The 21,144-nt window shown below is 43.3% G+C and overlaps 1 protein-coding gene across 2 annotated transcripts; it reads left to right on the forward strand.

The window, feature by feature from the left end:
- Window positions 1-414: 414 nt before the first annotated feature.
- LOC127348265 (subtilisin-like protease SBT3.17) lies at window positions 415-1,365 on the forward strand. Of its 2 annotated transcripts, none has more exons than XM_051374346.2 (3): window positions 415-734; window positions 828-928; window positions 1,030-1,365. In XM_051374346.2, the coding sequence occupies exons 1-3, from the start codon at window positions 547-549 to the stop codon at window positions 1,104-1,106; spliced, it is 366 nt and encodes a 121-aa protein (XP_051230306.1). In that variant the 5' UTR covers window positions 415-546; the 3' UTR covers window positions 1,107-1,365. The 2 variants fall into 2 exon arrangements, with proteins under 2 accessions (XP_051230306.1, XP_051230308.1); XM_051374348.2 differs by having other exon boundaries at window positions 437-734; window positions 831-928.
- Window positions 1,366-21,144: the final 19,779 nt, after the last annotated feature.

Genomic DNA, 21,144 nt, shown 5'->3' on the forward strand with positions numbered 1-21,144 from the left:
ATCCATATCTTACTAACTTACAAATTCGGGACCTGAACGATTTGGGAGCTGAACAGGGAAGGGGTAATTGAAAAAAAGCTAAGCTACAACCTTATATTCTGAAACAAATGCCAAAATCTATAGGCACTATACAAAAGAACGGAGGGAGTATATTTTTTCAAAATTTCTACCGTACCTTCGAAATGTTTATATGTATGTGCATATTTAATTTTAATTTTTTGGAATCTGAAAAATAGGATTTTCAAAACTCAGGAGCACTGATGCTCATGTGTTGAAGACACTTTCCCAAATGTACGAGACTGTAAGGTGTGCTCCGGTGACCAAAGTTTGAAGAGGGGAGGACACCGAAGAAGAAAAAAGCTTGAATGCATTAGCATGTACGGTGGTGCTATTTTTGGAGCCATGGCAACGCCGGGATATCCTTCCAACCGACCGGCGATTAGCTGTTCAATAGGAACCTCTCGTCGATCGCCTCCTCGTATATAAACAAGAAACCAAGAGCAGGCCAGGAAATCTTTCCTTCCTCTCCGACCGATTGATCTTGCAATGAAGCCTCCGACTGCAGCCTCCGTGCACCTCCTCATCGTCCTCCTCCCGCTCGCCGGCGCCGTCGCCATGGCCGCCGCCGCGACTGACGGGCCGCCCGCTACCTACCTGGTCTTCGTCGACCCCACGCCGCCCGGCGTCACCTGCATGAAGTACCACCTCGGCATTCTCTCCGCCGCCCTCGGCAGGTTCGGTTGACTGTCAAAATTGATTGGCGAGAGTGCCATCGTGATACATAGATAGGCTTGTGCGTGTTAACCTGAGTCTGAATTACCTGAAAGAAGCGAGGAGAAGGCCAAGGCGGCGATAATCTACAACTACAAGAACGTCATCAACGGGTTCTCGGCCAGGGTCACGCCGTCCGAGCTCGAGGTCATCAAGAGTAAGCTCCTTCTATTTGATTATTCACCAAACGCAGTAACTAACCTTGCAATTTACTGATGCCTAATCAACGCGCCGCGCTGTTGATGCACCTTCATTCAGAGCAACCGCAGGTGAACCGGGTGCTGCCCAGCGCCACGTTGCATCTCATGAGCAGCAACTTCGACGGCGTCAGCTGAACAATGCACGCTAGCTCGGTTTGGTCTTTGTTTCCTGCCTATTCTGTGGACGAGCGGAGATCGAACGATGAAGAGAATCGATGTAATCTCGATGATGAGGATGTATGTAATGTCAATAGCTAAAGCTCATGATTTTTGCACGCATTTATATATTTCCTTGCATGATGTAGGAAAAAAAAGGTCCTCATAGATCTGTATGTACATGTATGGTTACACGGATCATGGATGTGGACTGAATAACAAAACAGCTCATGCGCAATCGCCTATGAACAAGTTTGTTCCTAATTATAAGACGTTTTGGTAGGCTGGGTCAGAGGTGATGTGGGGGGGGGTTGGAATTGACGATTCTGATTGTGGAACACATAAATCGACTAACCGTTGGACGGTCTGCTGCTAAAAGCATTTTTCTTTCTTACAAAAGTATTACTCCCTCCGCCGTCGCCTCGTACCCCTCCTCCTCCACATCATCATCAGCAACAACCTCCTCCTCCTCCACCACCACATCATCAGCAGCAGCAACCTCCTCCTCCTCCACCACCACATCATCAGCAACCTCCTCCTCCTCCTCCACCTCCACCTCCACATCATCAGCAGCAGCAACCTCCTCCTCCTCCACCTCCACATCATCAGCAGCAGCAACCTCCTCCTCCTCCTCCACCACCACATCATCAGCAACCTCCTCCTCCTCCTCCACCTCCACATCATCAGCAGCAGCAACCTTGTCCTCCTGCACCTCCACATCATCATCAGCAGCAACTTCCTCCTCCTCCACCTCCACATCTGCAGCAACCTCCTCCCCAGCAGGATCCTCCGCCGCCGCCACCGCGTAGCCATCTTCCTCTGCAGCAGCCGCCTCCACCGTCTCCTCCTCCCGATCCTCTGCAGTCGCGTACCCCTCCTTGTCTTCAGCAGTGGTGTCGTCGTCGCCACTGGCGTAGCTTAGTGCAGTTCAGGGGGGCCACCGCCCCCCCCCCCCCCCCCCTAGCATATTGACATTTAGGCTTTAAAGCCTTATAAACTAGCCCATTTGCCCCCCAGATTAGAAAAAATACACTCTAATTTTGGCCTCTTTGCCCATTTGCCCCTCCATGGAGTTCGTCCAAGCTCCGCCACTGGTCGTCGCCCTCGTCGTCCGCCTCCGCATGGCCGAGCCCCTGCTCGAGATCCGCCTCCGCAGGGAGGGCAGGGGCAGCAACCAGCACAGGCACATGCACAGGCACAGCTCCCTGCTGAGCCGCGCCCACGTTGACGCCCATGTTGCGAAAAGCGAGTGCGCCCAGCGCGCGGCCACCTGCCTCGATCCAAGAGACGGCGTCCTCCCCTCTGCGCCTCCATGCAGTGGCCTCCGCATCTCTGCCCTCCTTCACGCGCTTCTTCTCCATGATCTTGCAGACCACGAAGCTCCCGATCGAGACTCCAGCGTCGCACGCGAATATCAGAAGCGTGGGGATGGCCGCATCCACGACGTAGCTCAGCGCGGCGCTGACAACGTGGCCCACGCCTCCCACATGACCAGCCATCTCTCCCCTCGATCGAGCTGTTCAAGGAGTCTAATTCTGCGCTCAGTGCACCTAGCCGGAGGCCCTGAGTTATGTGTGGGGTGGACGATGATCCATAGTTCATCAGTCCCATTTATTGCTGTTTCCCTTCCCAAATCAGGAACTTTTATTAGCTAACCTAGAAAGAAGTCCATATAACCCCCACAAGTTTTAGAGTTGGGACACTACACCCCCTTAAGTTTAAACTAGCACACTTAACCCCCACATGTATACAAAACCGGGCAATTGACCCCTAGTTCTGATAAGTTGTTTTGCAGGCTGGTTTTGGTGACGTTGCACTCTATTATTGGCACAACGTGGCATGAGTTGCTAAAAGAACAGTCAACATGCATGTGTGCCGCTCACGTTCCGCCGCGGCACACTGCCGCGGCGAGCTTGGCCTTGACCTCCCGCACGGGCAACCTCCACCATATGATGCCGACGAGTCCATGAGGCTGACTGACTCCCAACTCCACAGCTACGTCACCTCGCCGTACCAACATTGTTTAGCGCCCAAGACAAAACAGAGCTGATGGTGTGAGGCCTGAGCACAGCGCGGCCGCGCGCGCACTGTGCATTCATCCAAGCACGCACGGAACCGTGCTCCAGCAGACGCATCACCTCTGGCCCTCGTACACGCCGGCGAGCTGTGGTGGACGGCGACAAGGCGCAGCTCCGTGGCAGGGACTTGGTGCTGCAGCCCCCATGAGGCGTCACTGCATGCTCCGACGCGGCCAGGACTCAATCCCCATCCCCACCATCGATGTCATCCACGTTCAACAAAAGCTTAGCGGCGAGTTCTATACTTCTGTTGATGCGTTCATAGGTTCAGCTAGCTAGCTTGGATAGATTAACATGTGTGCTTGCTTGCTTAGCTTACGTGCAGATCGAGCGAGATAGAAAGTCCCTAGAGTTTTGTACACGCGTGTGTTGCTCTCGGCCAAAATCACTGGCCCGCTCAATCGACTTCGACTACAAGAACGTCATCAACGGGTTCTCGGCCAGGGTCACGCCGTCCGAGCTCGAGGCAATCAAGAGTAAGTTCCTTCATTTTTATTATTCACCGTACGCAGTAAAATTTACTGATGCCTAATGCGCCGCGCTGTGCACCTTCAGAGCAACCGCAGGTGAACCAAGTGCTGCCCAGCGCCACGTTGCATCTCATGAGCAGCAACTTCGACGGCGTCAGCTGAAGAAGGGCACCATAGGTTTGGTCTGTGTTTCCTTCCTATTCTGTGGACGAGCGAAGATCGAACGATGACGAGAATCGATGTAATCTCGATGATGAGGATGTATGTAATGTCAATAGCTAAAGCTCCTGATCTTTTCACGCGTTTATATATTTCCCTTCATGGTAGGAAAAAAAAGATCCTCATAGCTCTGTATGTACGTGTATGGTTACATGGATCATGGATGTGGACTGAATAACTGAACAGCTAATGCTAATTATAAGACGGATCGCCTGAAAATAGCATAAGCTAATGCTAGTATAGGACGTTTTGGTAGGCTGGATCAGAGGTGACAGGGGGGAATGGAATTGACGATTCTGATTGTGGAACACATAAATCGACTAACCGTTGCTTGTGCAGTAGACAGTCTCCTGCTAAAAGCATTAATCTTTCTTAAAAAATATTACTCCCTCCAGCCCTAATCAGGGGCGTAGGCAGAAGGGTGGGTGGGTGGCCATGGCCCACCCTGAATTTTTAGAAAACATTTTATATTTAGTTATTTGAGCAAATTTTTATCACACATGAACAGTAAAAAAATAGAAATTAGAGGTGTGTGTTCACCCTGGGGTATATTTCTGCTATTTTTCTGCATCCACCACTGGCCCTAATTAGTTGTCAGGTTCAATGAATTTAGATATATTTTAATCTGTACTTTGCCCAAAATTGCGACAAGTATTTGTAGCAGGACGGAGGAAGTAAATGTTTCTGACTTAGTGGCCTATTCTATTCTAAGAGAAACATGAAGAACCCGGGGGCCACGAACTGCGCCTAATAACATTTCAAAGTATAAGGTCTTAGCAAGATTCACAATGTAAAGTTGGCTCGAATAATATCCACCGTAAAATACCCATAAATTTTTGGCATGTTAATCGAGAGCGACCTCATAAGTTATATGCATCACTTCAAACGAGCTAGGACACCGAATTGTCCACGGTTAAACAGACTTGAAATTTAATTTGAGAATTTTTCATGTTCAAATATTTTTAAATTTTGAAAAAATTTCGGTTTTGAACACTTTTCAACTTTAATTTTTATTTTAAATTTGAACAGAATTCTTCGAAATAAGAAAATGAACACGCTCTACTATGTCTACAGCTTTGTCTCACGACTACACATCACTTTTTCTCATTCCGTCTGTAAGCCATGCCACGGGGAGGTTCTATATGCCGACCTGGTCGGCGCTGACCAGGTCCCGCACACCTCCATGGTCATTTTGCGGGCTTGGCCCAATATCGGTGTTTGAGTTCGCACACCCCCCCCCCCCCCCACCCCGCCGTTGTTTAGTTCGCGTCCCCGCTTAGAAAAACGTTCAAAATTTAGAATGTGTTTAAAATTTGAAAGTTGTTCAAAATTATAAATCAGTTCAAAATTCAGAAAACATTCAAATTTTGATGAAAAATTGTTCAAAACTCGAAATTCGCTAAATAAGGAATTCGTTCAAATTCTAAAAAAATCAAATTACAAAATTCGCTCAAATTTTAAAAGTGTTCAAATTTTGAAATTCGTTCAGATTTTGAATATGAACAATTTACATTTTCAACATTTTTTCAAATTTGAACATTTTTCAAATTTGAAAATATTCGAAAAATATTTTTAAACAGAAAAATATAAAGAGAAAAAAGAAACACGGAAAAATAAGAAAAAAGGAAAATAGAAAAGAAAAGCCAAAAAAGCCAACATAAAACTAATAATAACGAAGGAACGGAAGCAAATTTGGTGCACATGAGCACCAGTGCTCTCAGTTTTTAAAATATTTAAAAATTGAATTTCTACATTTTAAAAAATCATCACATTTATTCCATGAATACATACACATATTATGAATAATCATGCAAAGTTTCGGTAGAAATTGCATTGTATTTTGAGCTCCAGAAAAATAACAAATTTATGGCTACGTATAGAGGTATATGTTTGTCAGAAATTTATCTTTTTTGTATAGCTTAAAGTATAACATATTTTTCTTCAAAATTTCTATCGTACCTTCAGAATGTTTATATGTATGTGGGTATTTAATTTCATATTTTTTCAAATCCAAAATATTTGATTTTTAAAAATCAGGAGCACTGGTGCTCATGTGCCAAACACACTTTTCGCGAAGGAACCAACAATAAACAGAAAATCTGAAGAAAAAAACAAAGACAGAGATATATGGGCCAGGCTAATGTCCTGCAGAGGGTGTGATCGCTATGCACCGCCTTGCCCGGTGTATAGGATCCGCCCATGCGACGCGACCTAGCTAAGTACTCTGCACCTGACGGGGCGCGCCTACTTATTGCCCATTAGCCTGCCAAAACATGCATCGCTTGAAGCCGACCATGAATGGGCTGGCCCATTAATTCGTTCGGCTAATAAACTAGATATTATAAAGATCGTTTTGGTTCAACAAATGAATTGTATTATACTGGTGTCACCTCCCCTCCTACCAAAGGCCAGAAATCAAATCTCCATGTCAACATGGATGCATTCACTTTTTTCGAACTCAAACAAAATTCGAAACCGAGCAAAATTTAAATCTCTGCAAATTTTAGAACCGAGCAAAATTTAAATCTCGGTAAATTTTGAAAGCGCGCAAAAATTAAATCTGAGCAAATTTCAAAACTGAATTTTTTTTAAAAATTGTTCCAGTATAAAATTTTCTCAAATTCAAAAGTTGCTGCAACTTAAAAATTTCTTGAATTTAAAATTTGCTTCAATTCGAAAAATAAGTACAAAATAGAAAAAGAACAAGTAGAAAAACCAAAAAGCAGGAAAAATTCAAAAAGCAGGAAACCGACAGAAAAACGAAGTACACAGACTGAACGGAGAAAACCCATTAAAACAAAAAAAAAGTGGACCGGAAACCAAAATGCCAACCGAAAAAAGAAAAATCAGTCGGGCACCAGGTACTGGAGCTAGCCCGTTTATCTCCACGCGCGCGGGCGGGGCTTCCCCCGCTAATGGGCGGGAAATAGGGTTTTCCGCACCTGACTCGCTTTCTTATTCCTTTGTTTTTTTTTTTTTGAGTGTGCGCTTTTGTTTGGGGAGTGCTGTACACCGACCTGGTCGGTGTGTACGGACCACCGCACACCCCACCGACCAGGCCGGTTGGTTGGGCCGCGGCCCATTAGTAGTAGGTACGTTTTTTTCTTTTTTGCTGTTTCTTTTTTGTTAATATTTTCTTTTTTAATATCTAACTTTAAAAAAATATATTTCGGAGAACAAATTTTCAAAATCAGTTCAAATTCGAAATTTTGGAAATTTTAAAAATATTCAGATTTTGATTTAATTTTTTTCAAAATTTGAACAATTTTCGAATTTGAACATTTTTCCAAATTTGAACGCTTTATATATTTGAACGGATTTCAAATTTGAACGCTTTTATAATTAGAACATTTTTGTATTTGAACATTTTTCAAATTTGAACGGATTTCAAATTTGAACATTTTTTTTTATTTAAACATTTTTTAAATTTGAACGGATTTCAAATTTAAACATTTTTTTGTACTTAAACGGTTCTAAATTTTGAACAATTTTTTTAATTTTAAACAGTTTTCAATTTTGAATTTTTTTTGAATTTGAAATATTTTGAAATTTGAACAAAAATAAATATAAACAAAAAATAAACAAAACAAAAAAAAGAAACAAAAAGGAACAGAAAATAAAAAAAGAAAAGAAAAGAAAAAGAAAAAAGAAAAGAAAAGAAAGAAAGAGAAATAGAAAACAGAAAAAAAGAGGTGAACTGGGCCGACCAGGCCGGCCCATACCGCGAGCGGGGGGTGTGCGGCGCGCGGTAGCAGCCGACCTGGTCGGTGTATAGGATTTGCCCTTTTGTTTTGTCTTGCGAATTTCTTATTCCTATACTAATCCACGCTGGGCCTGCTTGCTCTAGGTACATGGGCTGGCTTGGCTCCACACTTCTCTTCAGGCGGAGCCTCATTTCGGGGCCGCAATAAGCGATGTATAGGAACCCCGCTGATCGCTGTATCTGGCACAGGTCATTTCCGTACGTGGGTCTGGCCCAGCGAGCAACCTTGAACTCGATGCGGGCGACCGTGAGTTTCGTACGTCTCAATGGCTCAATGCACGTCTCAATTGCTCAATGCACGGTCGCGCGCACCTAGCTAGCTGGCTCCCAAAAAGAAATGGCGATCAGCCCCGTGCACGCACGTACAAAATGCATACGCAATTTTTTTTTCTTCTTCCAATTATTTCACATTTAATTTTCAATTTAATTTTTTAAAAAATATGGATATTTTCATATTCTGAATATTTTTCTAAAATACTTTTTAAACATGAAAAAAATGAAAATAAAAATGGTTCACTAGGTAAAATGGTTCAAAATTAAAAACAGTTTCAAATCCTGGTTTTCGCAATTGAAGTGTATATGTGGATTGCCTAGCCCTTTCCATTAGTTCGGACTTTTGGTTCAAGTGGCTAGTGCATGAAGCTTAACATGGTATTAGAGCCCCAGGTCTCAAGTTCAAATCCTGTTTTTCGCAATTAAAACAAAAAATTGTTATTGCCCCCCTCTTTAGCCACCGCTGTTTCGGTGTGCTCTTCTTCTTTCACGTGTTGACTTTCTCTTCTCCCGTCCCACGCATGAAGCTTAACAGGCGGGAAATGCCGCGAGCATGCGTGATGCTCGGCGGGAAGGGGCTGGGGTGGATAGGAAACAGCGGCCCCGCTATTGCCCGTCGATTAACAGCAGCGGCTGCCATTAGCAGCTGTTTATGTTGTAGCGCAGATAAAATGCGGTCTATCATTTGAGCCGCCGGCAAGCGTAAATGGACATGGACCTCTCCCATATCCGTGGGCTACCACAAATGGATCCGAACAAACGGGTTGGTTGTTTGAAATGCAGTCCACCGTTGAAGGTGGCCTAGTGGTTAAATCTATTTAATTAAGCTTTCCAATCGCATCGGGCAGAAAAAAGCGTTTACAAGTTAACCTTTACTCCATAGTGGTAGTAATGTATGGTACCAAGCGGATTGCACATGAGTGTATCAAATCGTGTGAACCCAAAAGTAGTGTAATCCCTTACAATGTTTATTAGCTGTACTCATTTGCAATAAAGAATCTTCAATACCAAATATACTGAACCCATTATTACTCCCAAGACACATTTGACCACAAAAGTCCAATAAAGAATCTTTCCAACAATTAGATCTCTACTCTAGAAGTTTCTATAAATACGCCTACCTAATCACATGCTAAAACATCTATTAGGATATTTATAGACCTTGTGATATGTGATTTGATCTTTATCATAAAATGTACAATGAGTTTATGGAAAATTTTAAAAATAAATCTCCCTCTGTTCCTAGATATAAGGTGTATAGATTTTGGCACGGAAAATCAGAAACACACATGAAGAGAAAACTACACTAGGTTTTGGCGGGATTGATCATGGACAATTGACATGATAAAATAGAGGAGTTCTCAAAAGATAGGAAACACAAACAAATCCCTAAAAAGATCCGCATAGATTATCCAATGCAATATACTTTATATTTTGGAGCACCTTATATCTAGGAACGAAGGGAGAATTAATTTATGAACATAGTTACAAGGTTAATTTAATTATATATCAATGCAAGCTATTTTTTAGCGGCATATACATTGCAAGTGTATAAGAAACAACACTTCTACTAATATTTGGATTTTTAATTGGTTATCTATGAAAAATAAGTAAGAAACTAATACCCGCTAAGACTATAAAATATGTTTTAAAAGTGCAAAGTATAAGAGTTAAGTATAAAACTATATTTATTTCAATTAACCCTGGTGAAATTTGTGCTTTGATTAGCCTGGCTAAAAGATACATTGACAAGTAGGTTAAGTTTAGAGTGATACAAGTAAGCTTTCGGTGTGGCGGCACGCCGCACCCGTGTGGTGACACTTTTTCGATGATTATTTGAAAATGCACAGAGTTTTTAAACTTGAGTGTTTGTTCTGAATATTATGAATATTTTGAAAGATTGTGTTTCCCCTTAGTTCTGTAACTGTTTGTCATAGTATGTCTATTTGTAGTTTACAACCATGAGAAAAGGGAAATTAGAATATGGCGTATTTTTCTAAGTAAAGTTTCATGTGTAAAGTTAGGTATATCTATTTGTATAGTAACAAAATATATGCATGTCTCCAGAATTCAATTGAGGACTAACTAATCCGTTTACAAATCAGTATTGCTGCAATATAGATTTATGTATACAAATAAAGACTTGGTGTTGTGATATCCCATTAAAAAAGGTTTCGCTTATAGGAAGAAGGACTCTCTTTCGAAGATATAATTTTTGCGCTCTAAAAAAGCACACGACCATTTCTGCCACTCAACTATTGGCTAATTAATTTGTTTAAAAATAAATTTCTTTACATTCAATTAAGTACCAGTGTAATGGTATTGCAAAACAGTCAAATCATTAAAAAAACTAAGGGCTCCATTTTATCTACCCTTTGGGAGAAAATGTTTCTATTTTATTAGAACTTGTAATAAGATGTACGTTGCGTGTTAAGCTTTTAAGTGCAATTTGAAGGGCCGGGGGATACTGGATGTTTGTTGTGTGAAATCTCCATATGCAGATACTTGGCTGGGCAATAGGCCCCTATGCGAACAATATCCTTCTCTGTATCATATTGTCAACCGAACCAATGTTTCGGTTGCACATGTTATGAATGGAAATTCTTTAAACATAGGTTTCAGGAGATCACTATCAAATAATAGATGGGATCGATGGGTTCATCTTGTGCACCCTAATGGAAGTTCATCACTCTGAAAATGATGATACTTTCAATTGGGGCCTCACCGAGTCGGAAAAATTTACGGTGAAATCTATGTATCTTGATTTGCTTGAAGGTAATACAGGAGATGTCAAGAAATTTATCTGGAAGATCAAGGTCCCACTAAAAATTAGGATTTTATGTGATTCATTCGTAAGAAAGTCATCCTTACGAAAGATAATCTAAAAAAAACGTAATTGGCATGGGTGTTCTGGATGTTGCTTTTGTGATCAAGATGAGACAATTCAATATTTAATCTTTACTTGCCCTTTTGCTAAAATCCTCTGGCGCATTATTTATATGACTTTCAATATTCGTGCTCCTTCAAATGTGACAAATCTATTTGTCAATGCCTGTCACTGTACCGATATTATTTCCGCCGACCAGACAGGTGTAAAACTAAGAATGGTTTTAACTTAATCAGGTTTAATTGTTTATTTTACCGCGGGGTTCTAGCCAACCAGCACATTTAAGATTTGATTTGTCCTCACCGGTGGTGAGCAGTGAAAGCATATAGGAACGGAGTGCTATCTGGAGCTGATCCTCCTCATTCCAATAGCTATTAGAGTAGCCTTACGGGACCTACCGTTCAAGTTTTATTTGGTGGCGGAAAGTCTACAAACCATGGCCGGAAGAAGTAAGGTGCATGTGCGGCCGCGGGCTGCTCCTTGCGAGCCTACGGCAGAGGTGTCGACGGTGGATATGAATACGAGAGGAATTGTATTATGATGATACGTATTTATATATTTTTTTACGCTAAAGGAGACCCAAAGTGGAGAATAAGAGCATCTCCAACAGGTGCTGTAAAATCTGGCGCTATAAACGCGCGATTCAGCGCGCTGTATATCGCTAGCGCGCGTGTTAGCGAATTTGCCCGCGGCAGAGGCGCTATTTTGCAGCGCGCGTTGCTGTGCGAAAAACGCACCTCGGCAGAGGCTCTATTTTGCAGCGCGCGCGCGGCACAAAGTGCTAATCCGACCGTTTTTTGAAAATTTAAATCGAAAGAACTATGAAAATTTGATCGAAAATACGAATATATTATAAAAGTTCTACGATACAATGCGACATATAGAACTGGAACTACTCGTCCGAGTCCCAATCGAAGTCCGAGCTGCTCGGAGTCGTCTCCGACACCGGCGTCGTCGTCCACTCGAAGGAGGAGGAGGAGGAGGAGAGGACGATGGTCGACGGCCCTGCGCCGTTCTTCTTTTCCTCCTCCTTCCTCGCCGCCTTCCTCGCCGCGGACTCGGCGCGGCGCTTCTCGCGCGAAGCTTTTTTCTTCGCCTTCTCCGCCGCCTTCTCCTCCTCCTTCTTCTCTTTCTCCGCGTAGAAGGCCGCCGTGGCGGCGACGTCCTCGGGGAAGCGGCGCGCCCATTCAACGCGGAGCGCCTCGTCGCGCTCGGCGATGAGCAGGCGCTGCTCCAGCTCCCGCTGTCGGCGCTGCTGCTCCCGCGTGATCATCGGCGGCGGTGGCGCGAGCATCTCCGCCTGCTCCCGCGTGAACACGTCGTGGAAGTTCATCGCGCGGCGGGAGCGGCCCAGCCGCCACGCGACGGCGTCGTAGGCCCGCGCCGCCTCGTGCGCCGTGTCGAAGGTGCCGAGGCGGATCCGCTCCTCGCCGGAACGGATCTCCGCGTCGAATCGGCCGCTCGGCCGTGCCCGAACGCCGTGGTAGCCGGAGGGTGGGCGGCGGCGCGGAGGCATCTTCGCGTGGAGGCGGAACGGCCAGAGGCGGAGCGGCGCGGGAGGGAGAGAGGCGGGGAGAGAGACGGACAGAGGCGAAGACGCGTGGAGGCGGAATGGCAGTTGGCCGCTTCGTGCGTGTCGTGTTTATAGCGCGCGCGGCAGATTTCCCGCGCGGGATAGCGCGAAAGAGCGCGGGCGGCAAAAAATTTAGCGCGCGCGCCGTTTTCCCGCCTCCGCTGGAGCAGCGCGGCAGCGCCCGCGCGCGGCAAACCAGCGGTTTTTTTTGCTGCGCGGGGCTTTTAGCGCGCCTGTTGGAGATGCTCTAAGAAGGAAACCGTTTGATGCCTCCCGGCTCGCGCGGCGCACGGATGGGCGCACGCGCGAGGCGCAAGCTACTTCCTCTGCCCCCACTAATCACACTCAGTTTCCTAATCGTTTCGCTTCTGCCTTTTTTTCTTAGAACGATCGCAATCACAAGACTTCCCCTGCCACATCGCCGCTCTGCCGCCGCACGCACGCCGCCGCGCTGCCACCGCACGCACGCACGCGTGCCTGCCGCCGCCACGCGAGCCAGCCAATCGCCGCCGCTCCCCGCCCGCGAGCTCGCTTGCCACCGCCGCCATGCGAGCCTGCCCGCCGCCGCGAGTCTGCCTCTGGTTTACTCGCAAGCGACCGTCGTTGACTTCAGCTATAGAAGATGATCGCCGGTCAAAACTTCAGCTTGTGTGAATGTAATTACACGACTTGCAACAAGTGCTTCTCAAAGCATGAACCATGAATTACATAGGGACTTTCCGTTTAAAGTTTAGCAATTGCAGATGAATGAGGGAAGACAAAGATCAGTCGCACAGCAAGATGCCTAAGTTTTGCCCGCAAGATTATAATTTATGTTTTGTAAAACTTCTCTATGTTATTGCAGGATTGGAGTGCTTTAGTATTGTGTTTTCGTTGAATTTTGTATGATATTATATTGTACCTTCTTGTTACTGCATATTCGTTGAAAACGTTTTTATTTTTTTAGTACCAAAATTCATATCAGTGACAGGTATGATAATGGGCATGTCACTATAAAACCTCACAGGGCTGCAGCCTTTGATCGCAACTAGTGACATGCATCTCTTTTGCCTGTCACTATTATACACATACTAGTGACAGGCAAAGTCTGTCACTAGTAACCTCATACCAGTGACTAGTCATTAGTGACAGGCACTTTGCCCGTCACTAATGGACCTTTTGAGCATGTCACTGATGACCTATTCTGCAGTAGTGTTCATATGTGGTCCTTTATTCAGCAGGAGGATGTGAGACGGGGCATGGATATTGGGTGCAGCCGTTTGGCGACGGTAGCACGGGATTTCTAGAGCCAGTGCGGCTGACGTACTGACAAGCGACTCACATGAAAATCTTGTGGCGGCTTGTTATTTTTGTCTTCTTTAGATGGTTGGTTTTCATAGAAACTTTGAGTGATCCGTGATATGTAATAAGGTTGTAACTCAGTACTTCAACAAAGTCAATAAAGAGCCGTATGCATCGATTGATGCAGAGACTGGGATGTACCCCGTATCGAAAAAAAGGTACTTGGTGTTCTGGCTGCCACTTTCTATGGAGATTGTGGTCGACCGGGCCGTGGGCACAACAACGGTAACACTGATGGTAGACTGGGCGACTGGCAATGGCTGATTTCGGCAAGAGGATCGTGAATGGTACACCAAGCGGGGAAAAAGTACTACATCAAAGGTATGTCCACTTTGCATAATCGTGTATGGAACAACTAAGATAATTAGCAACAAAATGGTTGGAGAAATTCACTGCATAACTGAAATGAGATGGAAACAACTTCATTGCCTGGTTTTACTTGACCATGTTGGAAATCTGGAATGCTAGATATTTGTTAGAACAAATTTAGCTGGCTTTAGATCAGAAACTACTCTACAGACTGACATTTGGTTCCTGTCTACATTTGTGGTACATCCACTTCACAACGCTCTTTTTAGGACTGACATAATTAGTGCGTACAAATTCTTAGATTAAAGGTGGATGGAGGATAACCGTCTCCTTGGATTCATCTAATGATAGCATAGTTTCTCAGCCAAACAAACAATATGCTCTGTAGATGATGATCTAATTCTTTGTTCCACTGTTGATGCATAGGATACAAATAATCCATGACAACAACAAATCTGGCGCAGTAGAAGAGTCGCCGAATTACAGCGCTAAATAAGAGAAAGAACAAACACCGATTAGCTAGAAGAGAAGAGCATAAATATGGGGCTAATCTAGTCTAGTAGCTAGCAGTACATAACTGAACCAAATCTACATGCTTCAGAAAGAACGATACATTAAAACCAGTAGAATGGTTTTTATGGAAGCAGTAGAACAATAACCACATGGATAGATCACATGGCCAAAACCCACAGCCGTGACATTGGTAAGGTAGAACTGACTCCCTCAAACCTACTGTAGCACTGTGCACTGATATGCAACACCAAAATACACTGCAAGAAGGAACAAAAATAGGTTGGAAGTCTGCCATAGAACGTCATTATCAATTCAGTTGTGGCTGTCGCTTGTTAGTTGCTTGAAACCGCCGTCACGGGTGAGCGCCAATCCCAACCAACACAGAGCTCAACACCTGATATAAAAATAAGAGAAAATTTTAATACCTCAATGAAAGAATGACGTGAAAGTTAAGCACATGCAGTTGTATTTGAATTTTGAAACTGAAGCAACAGTCACGCGGCAGCACCTCCCGCTATCATCTGTAGGAGCAAACAATCATAATTAGCACTCCTTCAGATCTGTAGTAAGTGTCAGGGCTTAAGTTCAAGTTTGATCTGCCGCAGATACGCAAAGTATGTCAATGGGAAAATCACCACTCTGGTTCATTCCGTGAGTATATCATAGCTGGAGATCATTAGTATTTTGAGCTGATAGCTTCTAGTTTCTCATGGAAGGCCGCTGGATATGTTTGCTACCTCTTTCATGTGGGCCGAGTAGAGTTGTAATCCTTGAAGAAAGAAATTTTCAGAATCCAATCTGGTTGAAGTATCTACTGGTACTGTTATTACATCAGTATTTTCTGGATTAGCTATTAGTCCAGCCAGTGTGCTGCTCAACCATGCAACAGGATTGGCTAATCAATAGAAAAACTAAATTGGTATACCATGGGAGATTCGAACTGTTCAAACAAATGTCAGAAGAAGCAGTTCCTTAAAAAATTATCGAGCGCTCAAGCAACATTAACCATCAACGCTATTCCAAGTCATTCAAACTATGCTTGGCTTTGGCTCGTAAAGGGCTTGATGGTCATTTCATCAATTTGATCCACGCTTCTATTGCTTCACCAAACTTCTCAGTACTTATAAATGCTAAGCTTATTCTAGATTCAGGAGTAGTAGAGGCATTCGACAGGCCCCTGTCACCTAGTCTCTTTGTCCTTGCAGTTAACGAGTTATCTTTGACGCTACAGCAAGCTCTACAGGACACTCTCATGTTTGCAGATGATCTCCTAGTTTGTGGAAAGCAAACATTCAGGAAACTTGCACTATATTTCACATTATAAATCAATTTTGTCAACGCTCAGGTCAAATCCCTAATTGGAACAAATCATCTATCTTCTTTAGTAAAAATGTTGGCTTGCAGAAAAAACAAGGTATCAAGCAGATTTTCCAGGTACCCGACATGGACAACAACACCATACATTTGGGGCATCCGTTGATCCTTCCGGCAAAAGATAGGTTAGTGGCTTATAACTTTATTTATGACAGGTTCAGATCAAAACTCAATGCTTACCAAGCCAATCCGATGTCCCATGCGGCAAGGCTGGCTTTAATCAAATCAGTGTTTGCTTTCATCCCTGTATATTATATGTCAAACATCCTCTTTTCAAAAAAATTCCTTAGCAAATTTACCGCCATTATCAGGAGTTTTTGGCTTAAGTTCAAGTTTGACAGAGAAGAGCCCCCTCTTGTCGTAGTGCCAAGCAACATGATCAGCTATCTGGGCACCTTGCTAGCTGGCTCCCAAAACTGAAAGAGCGATCAGTCCCATGCACGCACATACAAAATGCATACGGAGTGCGCAAGTTTTTCTTTATTCTTCCAATTATTTCACATTTAATTTTTTTAAAATCTGGATATTTTCATATTTCCTACCGCGAGAACGCAATCCAAGCCAAGATGCAATCTAGAAGATGGAAGCAACGAGGGGATGAACGAGACTAACCCTTGAAGATTTCCAAAGCCTACGAGATTAGATCTCGTTGTTGCAGAAGATGATCACTTGCCGCTTTCAAAAGCGCGTAGAAGATCTTGACGGTGCCATAATCGGGCAGCACCTCCGTACTCGGTCACACGTTCGGTGTTGATGAAGACGATGTCCTCCTCCCCGTTCCAGCGGGAAACGGAAGTAGTAGATCCTCCTCAGAATCCCGGCAGCACGACGGCGTGGTGGCGGTGGTGGTGGAGAACTCCGGCAGGGCTTCGCCTATGCGCTGCGGGAGTATTATGTGGAGGAGGAGAGGCTAGGGTTTGGGGAGAGGGGGCTATGGGCGCCGTCCTCAAGGGGGCAGGGGTGGTGCGGCCAACTCATGGCTTGGTGTGGCCGGCCCCCTCCCTCTCCTCCTCATTATATAGGTGGAAATCCCGAAGAGTTGTAGTCCAAGTCTTCGAATAAGACCCCAACAACAAAACCTCCCATAAGTGGGAAACCTACTCAAGGGGGAGTCCTACTCAAGGTGGGACTCCCACCTTTCCTTGAGGTGGGGTGGCCGGCCACCTTAGGTGGAGCCCACCTGGGACTCCTCCCCTTAGGGTTGGCCGACCTAGCTAGTGGAGTCCCTCCGGGACTCCGCCTTCCATAGTGATTTCTTCCGGACTTTTCTAGAACCTTCTAGAACCTTCCATAAATGCACCAGATCATTTTCAAACTTATAAAATGACTTCCTATATATGAATCTTATTCTCCGGACCATTTCGGAACTCCTCATGATGTCCTGGATCCCATCCGAGACTCCGAACAAAACTTCGAACTCCATTCCATATTCCATATCTGCTTAAACGACATCAAACCTTAAGTGTGAAACCCTACGGTTCGTGAACTATGCAGACATGGTTGAGACTTCTCTCTGACCAATAACCAATAGCAGGATCTGGAGATCCATAATGGCTCCCACATATTCAATGATGACTTAGTGATCGATTGAACCATTTACATACGATACCGATTCCCTTTGTCACGCGATATTTTACTTGTTCGAGGTTTGATCATCGGTATCTATATACCTCGTTCAACCTCGTCTCCTGACAAGTACTCTTTACTCGTACCGTGGTATGTGGTCTCTTATGAACCATTCATATGCTTGCAAGCTAATTAGACGACATTCCACCGAGAGGGCCCAGAGTATATCTATCTGTCATCGGGATGGACAAATCCCACTGTTGATCCATATGTCTCAACTCATACTTTCCGAATACCTAATCCCATCTTTATAACCACCCATTTACGCAGTGGCGTTTGATGTAATCAAAGTACCCTTCCGGCATAAGTGATTTACATGATCTCATGGTCGAAAGGACTAGGTAACTATGTATCGAAAGCTTATAGCAAATAGAACTTAATGACGTGATCATATGCTACACTTAATTGGGTGTGTCCATTACATCATTCATATAATGACATAACCTTGTTATTAATAACATCCAATGTTCATGATCACGAAACTATGATCATCTATTAATCAACAAGCTAGTTATACAAGAGGCTTACTAGGGACTCCTTGTTGTTTACATAACACACATGTATCAATGTTTCGGTTAATACAATTTTAGCATGGTATGCAAACATTTATCATAAACACAAAGATATATTATAATAACCACTTTATTATTGCCTCTTGGGCATATCTCCAACAGTCTCCCACTTGCACTAGAGTCAATAATCTAGTTTCCATTTGTAAAGATATAACACCTTGGCCTTCCGGTGCTTTATCATGTTTTGCTCACGGGAGAGGTTTTAGTCAACGGATCTGACATGCTCAGAAACGTATGTATTTTGCAATTCATTTTGCGTCTCAACGCATCACTCATTTTCCAAATGAATCGGCATAATCATATATGTTCAGTCCTCTGGTGGAACCTTAATTCCGCGGTCTGAAATATGTCACTAATATTGTCATACACAATATAGCTTCAAAGTTCTGACACTAAGATTGTGTACATATTATTCGTGATCTATAATCACTCATGTGTTTTTACTCATTGAGTGTCAGATACACTCAAGTCTTGTTAAACCTTCACATGACAAGAATATTTTCTTAATAATTCTAAATTGAACTACTTCAATATCCATTCTATGTACTTTGACTTAAACTTATTATGTGTTTCATTCTATCTTCATAGATCTTGACACTAAATATGTTTCAGTCCATATCCTTTCATTGAAGTTAATTCTCAATGAAACCTTTTATAATCAAGTATATAATTACATTATTTATAACCAACTATATGTCATGTACATAAAGTATTATAAATATGTCTCAGCGCTCCCACTTAATTTCTTGCAAATGCAAGCCTCTTCATCGTCATGAAATCAAAAAACTCTTTGACTATTTCATCTGGTGAAGATTCCAACTCCGCGATACTTACTTCATCCAATTGAAGTTCGTATACCTATCTAGTATTCCACGGACTAGCAAAACTCTTGGTTGTATCTTGTATACACCTTTAATACACACTTCTGTTAAGTAATGTATTTTGCCATCCTACTATCATATCTCATAAAAGAAATATGTAGCGATTACTAGAATAATCCACATAGACTATAAGCATCGCTACGGAAGATCTAATCTTATCATAGTCAATTCTTTGAACTTTGTCGTAAACTACTTTTCGACAAGTCGAGCTTCTTCAAGGATATTCCATCCAAGTCCATCAATTTTATAGATCCATTTACTTTCAAAAAGTATTCATCTATCATGGATTTCATGGCGCATGGCCATTTTAACGGAGTCAGGGCCCATCATAACTTCTTTGTTTGTAGTTGGTTTATCATTGTTCAAAATCAATCCTTTGTCTACAAATCATTTATTTGATCACAAAGTAAACCATACCTACAAGGTTCAATATATACTTCGATCTCCATAACTAAAACACTTTGTAGTCATGGGAGCCATGATCATCGTGGTCGCTTTCTGGAACCATTTCCGATGCTACGCTACTCAGATTATTATGCTCAGGTTCATAAACCTTATCAAGTTCTATTGTCCTCCCACTCAAATACTTCGCTAGAAAATAATTTCTTGGAAATAAGCAAGTAACATTAACAAACACTTTTGTCTTTTACTTCATAGTGGAAAGGATTCCCAATTAAATCTCTGGGATAACCAACAAAGACATTCATCCGATTTTGGTTGTAAACTTATTTACTTATGCTATGCATACCAAAATTTAAGAAAGGACTATTAGGGTTTATACCCATGCCATCACTCGTATGGTGTCATTTCAACGGATCATGATGATGCTCTATTCAGTATAAAAGCGGTAGTTGATGTCTACGCACGCTTCTATTCCTGTAGACAGTGTTGGGCCTCCAAGAGCAGATGTTTGTAGAACAGCAGCAAGTTTCTCTTAAGTGAATCACCCAAGGTTTATCGAACTCAGGGAGGTAGAGGTCAAAGTTATCCCTCTCAAGCAACCCTGCAATTACGATACAAGAAGTCTCTTGTGTCCCCAACACACCTAATACACTTGTCAGATGTATAGGTGCACTAGTTCGGCGAAGAGATAGTGAAATACAAGTAATATGGATGAATATGAGTGGTAATAACAATCTGAAATAAATATGGTAGCGAGTAAACATGCAGTAGAACAATAAATAAACGGAGATTCGATGCTTAGAAATAAGGCCTAGGGATCCTACTTTCACTAGTGGACACTCTCAACAATGACCACTGCTGCTTGTGACGGTAAAGCACACGTCCGTTGGGAACCCCAAGAGGAAGGTATGATGCGTACAGCGGCAAGTTTTTCCCTCAGTAAGAAACCAAGGTTATCGAACCAGTAGGAGTCAAGAAGCACGTTGAAGGTTGATGGTGGCGGAGTGTAGTGCGGCGCAACAACAGGGATTCCGGCGCCAACGTGGAACCTGCACAACACAACCAAAATACTTTGCCCCAACTTAACAGTAAGATGAATGAGGGAAGACAAAGATCAGTCGCACAGCAAGATGCCTTAGTTTTGCCCGCAAGATTATAATTTATGTTTTGTAAAACTTCTCTATGTTATTGTAGGATTGGCGTGCTTTAGTATTGTGTTTTCATTGAATTTTGTATGATATTATATTGTACCTTCTTGTTACTGCATATTCGTTGAAAATGTTTTTATTTTTTTAGTACCAAAATTCATATCAGTGACAGGTATGATAATGGGCATGTCACTATAAAACCTCACAGGGCTGCAGCCTTTGATCGCAACTAGTGACATGCATCTCTTTTGCCTGTCACTATTATACACATACTAGTGACAGGCTTAGCCTGTCACTAGTAACCTCATACCAGTGACTAGTCATTAGTGACAGGCGCTTTGCCCGTCACTAATGGACCTTTTGAGCATGTCACCGATGACCTATTCTGCAGTAGTGTTCATATGCGGTCCTTTATTCAGCAGTAGGATGTGAGACGGGGCATGGATATTGGGTGCAGCCGTTTGGCGACGGTAGCACGGATTTCTACAGCCAGTGTGATACGTCTCCGACGTATCGATAATTTCTTGTGTTCCATGCCACATTATTGATGATATCTACATGTTTTATGCACACTTTATGTCACATTCG

The sequence above is a fragment of the Lolium perenne genome, chromosome 4, assembly GCF_019359855.2.
Source record: "Lolium perenne isolate Kyuss_39 chromosome 4, Kyuss_2.0, whole genome shotgun sequence".
Taxonomy (NCBI): domain Eukaryota; kingdom Viridiplantae; phylum Streptophyta; class Magnoliopsida; order Poales; family Poaceae; genus Lolium; species Lolium perenne.

What these genes read in the sequence shown, in the direction of transcription:
- LOC127348265 (XM_051374346.2), top strand. Translation starts at nt 547, where the DNA reads ATGAAGCCTCCGACTGCAGCCTCCGTGCACCTCCTCATCGTCCTCCTC. An exon ending in CTCTCCGCCGCCCTCGGCAG is followed by an intron (nt 735 to 827) that starts GTTCGGTTGACT and finishes ATTACCTGAAAG; the next exon opens with AAGCGAGGAGAAGGCCAAGG. An exon ending in CGAGCTCGAGGTCATCAAGA is followed by an intron (nt 929 to 1,029) that starts GTAAGCTCCTTC and finishes ACCTTCATTCAG; the next exon opens with AGCAACCGCAGGTGAACCGG.